Source organism: Athalia rosae, chromosome 2 (genome assembly GCF_917208135.1).
Source record: "Athalia rosae chromosome 2, iyAthRosa1.1, whole genome shotgun sequence".
NCBI lineage: Eukaryota > Metazoa > Arthropoda > Insecta > Hymenoptera > Athaliidae > Athalia > Athalia rosae.
Genome location: NC_064027.1, coordinates 23,755,230 through 23,768,108, shown reverse-complemented (window position 1 = coordinate 23,768,108; position 12,879 = coordinate 23,755,230). Strand labels below are relative to the sequence as shown.

General features: G+C 41.9%; 1 protein-coding gene across 2 annotated transcripts; it reads right to left on the bottom strand.

Annotated features, from left to right (window-relative positions):
• Positions 1-4,073: 4,073 nt before the first annotated feature.
• Positions 4,074-11,205, bottom strand: LOC105689348 (protein spaetzle 5). Of its 2 annotated transcripts, none has more exons than XM_048651399.1 (7): positions 10,544-11,205; positions 9,498-9,652; positions 5,708-5,801; positions 5,203-5,355; positions 4,942-5,115; positions 4,589-4,864; positions 4,074-4,498 (listed from the first exon to the last, which is right to left on the bottom strand). In XM_048651399.1, the coding sequence occupies exons 1-7, from the start codon at positions 10,574-10,576 to the stop codon at positions 4,448-4,450; spliced, it is 936 nt and encodes a 311-aa protein (XP_048507356.1). In that variant the 5' UTR covers positions 10,577-11,205; the 3' UTR covers positions 4,074-4,447. The 2 variants fall into 2 exon arrangements, with proteins under 2 accessions (XP_048507356.1, XP_012261687.2); XM_012406264.3 differs by having other exon boundaries at positions 5,712-5,801; positions 10,544-11,190.
• Positions 11,206-12,879: the final 1,674 nt, after the last annotated feature.

Here is a 12,879-nt window from a genome sequence, read left to right as displayed (position 1 = left end):
ATCGCGTAACACAGCAGCTGTTTACCTCGCGTCTCGTTACGGCGATTTTGTAACAGCAGACGCTCGCGTCTACACGTTTTGTGACAGCTCGTGCGCAATATTTCGTAATCGGGTGCGGGGGACGATGCACGGGGACGTTCGTTGCGTTTCGCGAGTATTTGGGTGACGTAGTAATCAAAGAGACGAGGGATCCGCCCGTGAAATTAACGAACAAAGGGGGGTACGACTATTAACCGGATTATTTCGAAACCTATGCGAATCTTTGACCGCGTAATACAGATTCTACGTCATAAGATTCCACGTACCGATCGCAACGAGTTTCTACACGCCTTACGTCACGTTATTCAACCGATACACGTGCCTAATGTTCGCTCTCCGTTCTAAGGTTGTAATAGGATGTGATAAAAATGATCGGCACAGCACAGCCGTCCCGTACGCGGTAATATACGTTTTCCACAGGTCGTGTCTCTCTCTCTCTCTCTCTCTTTCCCTCTCTCTCTCTCTCTTTCTCTCTCTACGTATAACGCGTATACTCGGGTATAAACGTCTAAAGGTCAGTAGCCCGTGGGTCTCCGGTGTACGGGATGCCGTGCGATGCTAATAGACCGGCGGGGGGTCATCCCTCGGGTCGGGGCAAGGGCGGGGCGAGGCAAGACGCCGACCCACCCGAGACAAGGGCAAGGGTTTATGGAATCGCGGCCTGACACCAAACCGTAAACTTGACCTATCTAACTGCGGGAGGTGGTTATCGCGCTTAGAGAATCCTCGATTAGAAATGTCCGCGTTTTACGGTCAATTAGTCACCACCTCCGCAAAACTCTTGCCACCTATTTCGACTCGATTTCTCTTCACCGCACACCGCCCCTCAGTCCAAGGATCCGTCCATACACGCAAAAATCTTACCGTTCAGACAATTGTAATCGTTACTCGCGGTATAGTATATACACTTGCACGTGTGACGGGAGGAGGAGAAAAAAAAAACAATAATGATAACAGCGATAATAATAATGGGAATCAATGGCGTGATAATGGGATCACGTCAACGGTTCGCTCGGGGTTTTGTTGCTGGGGATATTGGGTGATAGGCAGCGGCGGTAACGGCGACATGACAGACCGGTGAATCGACGAACGAGCTTGCGAATAAACGAACGGGTTAGCTTTGAGATTAAAAGGAAGTCATCCCCCGCGTCCCACCGCCATCGGTCCCCCTCCCCCCATCAATCACAATTATATATCCTCTCTCCCCTACCTACTATCGTTCATAATTACTGCTCCTCGTGACTTTATCCAAGCGTTGCAGTCCGGACGGGTTGAGAGCAAAGAGTAGAAGTATGAAAATGAAAAAAAAAAAAAACAAAACAAAAAAAAAACCAACCAAAAGGAAGAATATTATACGTGTATACATAGGTATATACACCGTACGGTACTCACAATCAGTAAAGTGATTGTTGCCGTTCGTTTTTTTAACCCTCTAAGAAGGAGGTGCCGGTTTTTTCCTCGGCGTTATGCTTCCGCAACCTCTTTCCACGCTGCCGAATTTCTCACTTGGTCGTTTCCTTTCTTGCGAGGAGAATATCCCTCTTTTTTTTTTTCACGGAGGTCGACGACGGCGGAGTTCCCCGAATAGAGAATTTTGATTTTCCAAGAGTTGCCGGTACATACATATACATAGTATGTACCGACGACGCCTCGTCACCGGGGTAAGCACAACATGTAGGATATAAGCAGAAAGTGAACCAGGGAATATGCGTAACGACAATCTGGGTCAGAGGATTTCACCCCTGTATATCGCGTATATACATATACATATACACATACCTCCGTGGTGGTTGGTAAATTTTCATATTATTCTACCGCTATACCACCCGGTCGAAATTTTCTATTCCCCGCAGAAATCAAATATTCGCTATATACATCGCATAGCATATCGTACCTATATTCGCAAGATCGCGTATACATATACATACATGGTAGAAAATTTTTCATCCCGAAACAACCGGAGAGTCGATCGATCGATTGACTCACGTGTACGTATATACGTATATACGTCCCGATCGCTGCCGTATAACATACATATAAAACGATTCGTACGTGTTATATGTACACGTATAACAGCAAGCATGCACTCGGGTTGAAATTTTATAACACACACATGTACCTACATGTACGCACGTGATGCCTATACCTATATCCTTGCGTAAAAACGCTATAAATGAAGTACCCGCTGGATCGGAGGGTGCAACGGCAGCCAAGAACGTGTGCACTTGCAGGATAATTACGTACGCAGGTACCCGGTTGCCTATTAGCGTTGCAAGAGGAAAAAATATCGCCAGGACTCAAAAAAAAACCCCGCGGGGTGCGTGTACGCATAATAGAAACCCTTCAAGTACAGGTCCCCGTTCTAGCGTGTGTATATGGAGACCCTGCAACGCGTACGTGGTATAAGTGCAGAACGAAACTCATGTACACGTACAACTCTACGGGTGTATACACGGATGTCTACTGGATTACAAGTGCACCCTGCAAAATGTAGAAGGCATATATATGTATACGTCCACGTCAAATGGGGATTGCGTACGTATACACATGTGTGTCTCGGCGTGCGTGTGCGCGGTATTTATATATATATATATATATACGGTATACTGCAGTGCAACTACACGGGCAGTGTAGGAGTGCTCTTCTTTTCTCATGTCAGGTTGCAGGTGGGGGAGAGACGCCGACAAGTGCATGCCGGGAGGTGAAACGGGCATCGCGATTCCTCTTACGTGTAGTCTGGAAGATTTTTCAGAAAAAGATGAACAAAAATGAAAACGGAATGAATAAAAAATTAAGAATCGCGGGCTCGTGTGTGCAGTGTGAGAATTTTAAGATCATCTTTCATGGACTATATCTTTCTAGTTAAATGTTAACGCGACTGGACGTTACACACGATGCATACAGCAGGAGGGGAAAAGCGCGTTGCGAAGTATAACGTGTGTAGGAGAGAAGTCACGAATTTCTACAGGAATCCCTTGATAACCTTCAGCGTCCCATTTACCGTACATCTTATCAATGGTAAGCCTATTGGCGTGTATATACGTGTATATAGTTTTTTAGGATGTGATCAAAAGGATTACTTAATGTTATCGGAAGGGTTTGAAGTGAGCTGCGCGCGGGAAGGTCTAACGTATCCGCACGGGCGTCGTTATATTAGGTGTTACATTTAATACAACTGAATATTGAATAACTTAAGTCTTCGAGAATCTGGAAACAGAGAGAATAGGTGAGATGAGGAGGAAGCCGCGGTATACGCGTTATGTTCGACTTGTTTTGATGCGTTTGCATCACCTCTTGAAGAATAGTGGAACTTCTCATTCCTTGTTTTATATATTTCTCTCATTATGTTATCACATTTTTAAATTCCATGTAAATTCCAATATTTTTCACCAGATTAGAGACCAGATGACAGCGTTCATTAGTTCCGTTTTATAGAAAACCGAAAATTTTCATTTGGAATAATCTTTTTTTCTGTCTTTCGCATTAGCTGCGTTTCAGGGATGGGGATGGGTCAAGCGAGACGCTCGGCGGCTTCTGCTCTTTAAAACGAGTTGATCCATCATGACCGAGACAGCGTTACTTATCAATCGTTATTATTATACCTCGTTCGTCACGCGATGTGGTTTCAGAGTATAGAAATATCTGTCGCGTATTAAGAGGTGTGTCGCACCTGCGGTCTTCGGTCCGCATCAGGCATAACCCGTTGATGATTACCACCTATATCTACGAAGGTCTTTCGAATACAGGAAACGCACTTAAGGATGTGGCCATGTGGTACGTCATCTCAGGAAGGAAATTCAGTACAGGTATTTTTACGACCTCTGTCGGAGTTTCCGCAAGCTCATGCAAGACCTCCGAGTGCATCGGTGCAGCTGCTCTTACCGGTAAGTAGTAAGTGTGACGTCAGCCCTGCAGAGATCGCTGTTTAACCGACGCACGTTGAGAAGGAGCGTCATTAAGACGAATAATTAATCTATTTTATTTTTTTTATTAAAAGTCATCGTAAAATTAATAATATAGTTCACCGTTTTTTCGTTTGTAATTTTGTTTTTTTTTGTTTTGTTTTGTTTTTTTTTCATTTTTTCATCTCATCGGTCTTTCGACGAGAAAAAAAATGATAAGATTTCGGAATGATTGTCGTCGTGAATTTTCTTAAAGAACGAACGATGATTGCCCACTGAATTCGAGCAAATCTGTAAAAATCTCGTTGAAACGCCTTTACGTTAAACGCGCCTCGCTTCACTCGCAAGAGAAGAAATTTAGTATTGATTTTCCATTTATCATGAGTCAATTGTTCAGCATTACTTGACACGTACAGCAATGTGGGAACCAAAATACATCGGTGTAAAGCCGATCACCACTCCCTTCTAAAGCGACGAGCCTTTTCTGGACGTACTGCTGTTGACACCTACTTGTGTAGCCGGTTGGTAGGGAACACAAGCCGTTGCAAGTATCCGATCTTAATAGAAAAAAAGACATGCGCAAATGATGTAAAATGATAATAGGTATCAACGATACTGACAAAAATTATTGTCGAATTCCTACTTACGCGCACGTTTCGCTTCGAACTAGTTGGGTGTACCCGTCGCCTTGTTCTTGTAAGTTTACTACGTACATCCAGTTCCCGCGGTTGTTGAGGGCTGCTTTTGGCATTATGTACTGCGAATTTGTCAAACAGAGTGACGTAGATTGGACCGAAGCGTTCGCCTGACGACGGGTGCGAATTTTTATTCCCGATGCGAAATCCAGGAGAGGATTCTTCCGCAACGAACGACTCGGTCGTCTCTTCTTCGGCACTACGTTTCTCTCGTGGCTTCGAACGTATCTTAACAGTTTAGAACGCGGTTTCGGTTCAGTTCACCGATGCATAAAGACGTACCAAACTAGTTGTCAACTCATTACCTGTTCGCCCACCAGCCTTGATTTTGCCCAAGAGGATCCAATTCCTGGGCCTGGGTGTAAAGGAACGGATTCTGTTGAGGCTGACGAGAAATATGGGAAAACTGATGAGATATTCCCGGAGTGTGCTGCAAGAATGGGTTGTTCTGCGACCTGGATGGTGTTGGGTAGTTGTAACTGGTTATAAAAAAAATGTTATTCAGCGCCTCGTTCGAATAAATTCATCGTCGTATCGAGCCTCGAAGGTAGCATCGCGGAACTCACCCTTGTTGGTGCGTGTGGTTCGCCGGAGGTCCGTAAATCGGTGCCGGTGGACCGAAAGAATATTGCGGTGTCAGGAATGGCAGTGGTTGTGGATACAATTGGGCTACTTCCGGTCTGTGGTACTCGTAACCCCCGTGATATTCTGGTTCCGTTCTTCAAAAGCGAATCGAATCAATCGGAGGTACAAGATGGTATTATTCTTATATACCTTTTTTTACCAGGTAAAATATCCTCGCGAAACTGAGGTGGGCTTGAGAAAGTCTCCCCGGAGATACGCGTGCCGCGAATGCTAATTAATCGAGTTTCCATATCGGGAAACGATTTTGGGAGAGAAAAAAATGAAATATGCAATGAGGATCCATCGCCTCCGTCTACGTATGGAATTAATTTCTTTCTTCTTCTCGTATCACACCTAGGGCCGGACTTCTCAAACTCACGACCGTTAAATTTCTTCGATGTAATGAAATTCTCACATCGTTCGATAGAATTACAAAGAGAAACCCACCGACCTGTACGAGTTGAATTCGTCTCGCGATTCGTCAGTAAGTAGCGTTCTGTAGTCAAAACTCCATTTATCGATGAGGAACCGAATCAGCTGCCTGAAAAATTGAATACGTAGATAGAATTATTTTTTCGCACGGTGTTTCCCGTGCGTCAAGTGGGATAGAATACGGGAATACGCCTCTGCATAAATATCTCTGACCCGATTACGTTAGCTGCGCCTAGCAAAAGATGGATATTGTTTGCAGTGACGAAGGCGGCGTCGTTGTTGACGTTAATTAATTTTCTGGGTTAAGACAACACTTTGTATGCTAATTAGGAATTACTTATTTGATTTCAACTACTATATCAAGACTCGAGGGAGGATACGATGATAAACTCGTACAACCCTCGCAACCGATTATACGTGTTCGCGAACCTCCGAAATTTACACGCGTGCGAGCATATATACGTGCTCAAACATACGTCTACAAATACATGGAAGTACGTAGGTACGCTTAAATGAGTAAGTACCGTACCTGCATGACTGGTGAGAAATTACGTTATAGAAATACGGAACATGTAGTCGAATCTCTTGTATTTCCAGAATAACGTTCCATCACATATCCAACGATAAAATTCTGGCAATAAACCAAACGGAGAGATTCAAAATCGTTGAGAATCTTGTCGAATACGAAATTTAAAAGCGATCCGTGACTTGTGTGGGCAAAATTTTTACCTATATCGTCAAATAATTAACGATCGAAAGAGGGAACCGGAGGCAAATCCATATAACGCAACAGTGCAATTATTTCGTTCGTCGAACAGAATTGAATCGTATGTCTCTGACGCTGATTGCGAGATATTTTCATCAGCTTTTCTCTAATGGTTATACCAACGTGTTATCGAATTAGTTCTACTCGTCGGACGCCCCAAGGCGAATGTTGAGGCTAGTTTTATATTCCCAGAAAACCGTGTCGTATTTAGAATTGGATTCCGTATTAATATCGAATTGATATTCCCATGTTACCCACACAATAACAAGAAAGGTCATTGTTTGCGAGTACCCCGCTGGAATGCCAACGATTCAAATTCAAAATTCAGATCATGTTAGCGGCGAAACAGCTGTGCCCCGTTAAAAATCCTCACGGTAAAAACTAACGCGTGACGTTCGGGAAGCATATGTGAATAGAAAATTGAAGTTGAAAAGTAATTTCTTATAAAACGATGAAACCCGTGAAAAGAAAAAAAAGTATCCCGGTCCCAGTCAATACTGATCTAAAAATGTAGCCGCACACGTCGAGCGTTCTTCAATTTGCCAACGAAATTTCAACATCGTATAGCTATCCGACGTCTCGCTGAAACGATTCACGAGATGATCTAACGAAGACTTTGGACATAACAGTCTAAAAAGTAAGTGTACCAAACTACAGGGAACTCCGTGAACTTTCTCCCTGTAGTCCGATGACACAGTTGTACCTTCGTTCACACATTTCTATACAATATAACGCTACTATACACGCGTTGCTTTCATCTAAGGCGTTCTTTATGTTTAATTCATGCCTCGCATAGTCACGACTCTTTAATGGAAAGGAATAACCGTTACTACAAACATAATTCAACAAGTTCTTTGTTATTGTCATTAAATTCGGTCGACGTATCGAGTTACGATTAACAGGCTATACTTTTGCCGGTGTGAATGGAGGATCGACGTACGTTTACACGTGTAGATCTAACAAAAGTTCGATGCGAAGATACGACGTGCGGCGAAGAGCGATGAATTATCGTTTTTGAGATAAATCTTTTCATCAAAGTAGCTATTTTACTGATTTTCGTAATCATCGTTCATTCGTTGACAACTCTCACTCCAGAAATTATCACCCCGTAACATCTGCTCCGTTTGACGCAATCAACTCCTCTTACATCGCGCTCTTACCGAACATGACGTATGATTCTCATAGCACAAGATACCGCCATAGATTCTGCAGTATTTTGTACATATGAACGGGAGAAAAAAAGGTTTCGGAACTTTCTTTGCCTTCCAAAATCTTCCAGTTGCGGTCCAAACGTTCGATTCTTGGTCCGTTTCCAACCTTTGTGCCTTTCACCTAGCTTTCATGTTATTTGGTCGAACCGAACGAAACAATCTACAGACCGTCTTTTTTTAAATTTCTAAATTGCACCTCATTCTCGATCGGCATACAAATTCATTTTGTCTCTCCGTTTTTCGTTTCTCGTTAAAATATAATTGGGCTGATCGATGAGCTACGTTTTACATCGAGGGGGTAATATACCGCAATCCTTATCGTCATATAACTTTTGGTACTTTTTAAAATACAGCTAATATGAATGCAGTATGAAAGCTAGCTAGTGAGGTGCGCCGGAAAAATTGCGACGCCATTCTGTCCGCGTGGACGGTAAATTTTCGGGAAACTTACGGGATTCCCATCCGGACATCCGGAAAACATTTTTGTGACCGATGCAACTGACGATACTTGATTCGATGCCAGAAATGACATACTTTCATTCTGAACGTGGACAATAATACGAGCGAGAAACGTACATCTATGGAGTCAGTATTTTTTATCAGTTAATCGCACGTTAAAAAATCCAATGTTTAATTCAACCGAAAATGATAATCATCTTGTTCGCGCTGTCTCTCAACTGTTTAATTACCTTACACCGCGCGTTTATCTTTGTACCAACACATGTACGTGTGGGAATCTCAAATGCGCATATTATTACCGTGGTTATTGAAAAATTACGTAGAATATGGTAGACATCTGCGTAATTCAATGACGCGAACAGTTCGCGGTATTTTGCCCTTTTGTCATAATTACGGGCACAAAACAAGAGTCCTTCAACTTTTCCCGCGGGTAGGGAACTGGACATGGAAAATGGTTACGTTAATTTTTAAGGTTCTAAGTTTTAAGAGGTGGTTCCTATGAGACAAAAATTTTCATTTTCACGTCACGTGGTTTGTGGTTCCGAATCACTTCCGTTCCACCAAACTTTCCTGGATTGACTAATTTCGTTCGAGGACGTTCTAATCCAATAACCTGCAGCTGAAATTAGATGTTCGGGTATACCCGACAGGTATCTAAAATCTTTCGGGAAGCCCGTGGCGGATAAAAAAAACTTATTCATCAAATCTCCCATATGATGATACTGAACTTTGTACATATATATTAAATAGCATTTTGAGCCGTACGTTTGAGCAACAAGGAAAAAACTAAAGTGCCTTTCTTATTTACACGCTTGAGCGTAATGATCATCCGCGAGCCGATCGCACTTTCATCATCAATCGGAGGCTGCAACGTACAAAAGAATAGAAATTATGAATAATCCAATTATAATATAAGATTAATCAAGCGCGACTGCAGAAATAAACAACCGTAGAGTAATTAGAAGTGAAAAGCAGGCTTCGTGGCTCGGCGTGTATTTAAATAATCTCGGCAGAGAGTTCATTACCTCGCACTCGTTAGCACGAGTACGGTAATTTGTTCGGAATCGTTTGATTCTCAGCCGTATCTATACCGAAGATCCTATTTCGCAGCTACAGGCAACGAATTTCGTACGTCATAAGAAGCGAAATACCGGAAGTCTAGAGGAGAGAAGAAGGAGAAGAAGAATTGCGAGGGAAAAATGGTCCCTCTCTATATTTTTCTACAAATTTTTCACGTATCAATTTGAATATAAAGTGTACCATTTGTTATGCAAACTTTCCCATGTAGAAAGTTAACTGAAATTATAAACGTTTACTTACACTTAAACGAAGCATTTGAAGATTTTATTTTGCATAATAATACACTTACTGAGGATAGTGATCCAGCGACTCACAAAATGTTTGTCCGGGTTTCGCACACCTTGGTGTGTGTCCTGGAAGGGCTGGAACGAAAGGTTGATGTGGGGGTGGGTGCGGACATCCGTATTCGGAACAAGGTTCGGATTGACCGCACATCAAGAGCACCTATCAGACAAACACGGAATTTACTTCCCCAGATTTTTCTTCGGCATCCAAAGTAGTGTCTGTCGACTGATGTCCACTTGTATTTGTAGCGCGGGAAATGGAATCGAAGTTTAAGGTTCAAAAGGTGCAAGTTCAGTCGCGAAGCATTTACCACTTTCTCAGAAACTAGTTCAAGATCACATTGATGTCACGGATGAACACCTTCGCACAATGACACATATTAATAATACAGAATACACAACGGTACAATGCGATAATGGACGAGACTTTTTCTTTTCAACCAGTCGGTTGTAGCGTTTTGTTCAATAATATCGTCGACTTGAGTCATACCCGAGTATTGAACGATTCATAAAATGAACAAATTTGAAACTAGACTGAATAATATCCGTCAATTATGTGTATATTGTGACGATATCGTTGGTTCATCCGGTAATAACTGAACGCAATTAAGGCCAAGACCGCGAGAAAAGTGAACGAATTCTTTCGGGTGGGTGTGTATGTTATTATATTATTGACAATGCTACAGCTTCTCGAACGAAGGTTGATATTTAAGCATCCAAGGTTCACCACGCGCAATGTCAGAATTCTAAGGCTTAGCCTAAATTCAAATCCTAGCATTATCTCAACCACTTGATGGAAGACATTTGGATTATAATTTTACTTCTATGAGGTCAGGTTGAATGAAAGTCTCATGAGAGTTGTATAATTTTCTGAACTATTAATAATAATGATTCAGTGTTTCTAAGTATAAACCACATTTCTATTAATCATGCAGATTATGTCAATGAAAGCGTTACACAACGTGTCCACGTGTCCCGTATATTCTATAAAATATTTGCAAATGTTACTACTGTTGTAAAAATCTTCGTAAATTTATTAAAAATTACTTACCGTCAGTAAAATATTGCTAAGAGCCCGTCTCATTTTCACTATACAGCCGATGAATTAATTTATTTATGAAACATGAAACACAATTTGCACTCTATAGATATTGTACATCCGCACAATTATTATACTCCCCACCACTGTGTTTTAGCTTTTAAAATTATGTCGTAATCGCAGATGAAATTCAAATTAATTTCAGTGACCACATATTTGCCGATTCCTGGTTAACTTTTAAACTTCGAATGAACTATTACTTTTATCATTGACAGTTTCATCTACACCAGTTATCATCAACTATATGCAGATGTAAATTGAGTTGTACAGAATCGAAAATTAAATGAAACACGCTACAAGCCGAATACGCCAAAGGCCGATGTCTTGAATCGATTTGATTTATGAGAAATCAATTGAGAATAATCGGCTACGGTATTATTTCCAGGTAATAACTACAAGCGAGCTGATCGACGGCGCAGGTTTATGCTGCCATGTCCGGGACCTACGGCGATCTGCCCCAGATGATTCTGTGCGTGAAACGTATAAGAGCGTTGCTTACGCTAAAGCCCCTTGAAGTCAGGAAGCCGCGAGTCGTGTGCCCCGACAGGGTCCTAAGGCCCAGGGTGGGGCTAAAACCGTCCTGCACTTTCACTGCCACACGCCGTACTCCAAGAAACGGCTAGCTGCCTACCTTGGTGACGCATTCGCGTCCGGTAGCCCACTACTCTGAGTTACATCCACTTCCAATTCTCCCTCAATCGCGTATCCTGCTTTTTCCCTTTTTTTCCCAACAACCTTGACAAATATTTCAGAACCAAACGAGAGCCGGGGGCTGATTGATCTATTCGTTCCTCGAAATTCATAGGCAATTTTTTTAAGGGACTCCATTGGAGATACGGTTTCAATATATCTATTTTCAATGTTCTTCCGATGCGTATTCAAGCAGAACTCAAATTCCCATGTTTTTTTCTCGGTCTAATTTTATTGTAATACCGAGTAGTATGAATTTTTTTTAACAGAACCGAGGCAAATCTATATTGGTATATCGAGGAAACTGCTTTGCTGTGAACGCAGCTCGTGCACTTTTTGTTCACCAAATCTAATCGTGATTCCCTTATACGCTTTAGGGTATAGGGTAACGAGATCAAACGACAATATTGATGCGCAACGCACTTTGATGGATGTAATTGATTAGTTCGATCGGGGCACTCGCTTTGTGTCGCGCACCCTGTGCCACTCGTTCTTTTTTTTTTCGCTTGGTAATTTGAATTTTTATTTTCCCCAGATAGAAATAAAAAAACAACAAAAACTTTTTATCTCCAAAACCAATCGCGTGCTGACTGGCTATAGGTCATCCGAAATGGTATACACCAGCGCGTAGGACTCTAAACAGAGGTACCTCTCTTTTTCCCTTTTTTTTTCATCGAGATGAAAATGAAAATCTCGTTTCTGTGATGTTCAGTTTCGGGCCTAGTCCATGAAGGTAGAAACAGCCCATACGTTTGGAGCATCTTTTGATAATTTAACGAATCGTAAAGGCATCAGAAAATACGGGATTGAAGCGTCATGTAGGGGATTAGACTATCCTTATCCCCGCGAACCTGAAACGTCTAACGTCGGAGTGGGGAAAAGTGTCACGTTTTGTTGAACAGCGTGAGGGAAAGACCCGCAAATCACGGCTGTAAATATTTGATCTTATAAGGATGAAAAAAAGAAGTCAAGGGAAACCTTGTTCGCATGACTTGCTATGGCAATGATGGCAAAGAGGGCGAAAGGCGTTTCGATCTCGGGATTTTCGGGTAGGTATTGGGATATGCCGAAAATCCTCCAATGTATATGAAATTAGCCATTTCTAACACGAGTGATTCACACGCTCAGAGCCAGTTTTGCATTTTTTTCGTAGTTTTGAATACCGACCTTCGTGTTTCATGTATAATTGTAAAATTCAATGAGGCCCGTGAAGGTTGAATTAATCGGATTTCAACTCAAAAAAGTAACACAGACTTCCTGTCGGATCGCGTATACGGCACGTAATCGTATTATTTACAAGTTTCCGAAGTTTTCTGTACCTACTTTATACGAAGGCACATCCCGTGTACACCGGAAACTGTAACACGAGCCAATAGGTTTCAGAATTTTTTGATCACCGATAAATTTTTCGCATCCTGCGTGAAAGCGGAAAATGAAACTCCGATACATCATTACTCAAATTTTACCATATACAAATCCATACAGGTGTATAATTTTGCAAATTCGTAAGTTATGTATCACGGCTTTAATCTGACGGGATTAACTATAATTTGCAAAGTGCTGAATTACGCAATTAGAAGACCTTTGCTTACCGGTAG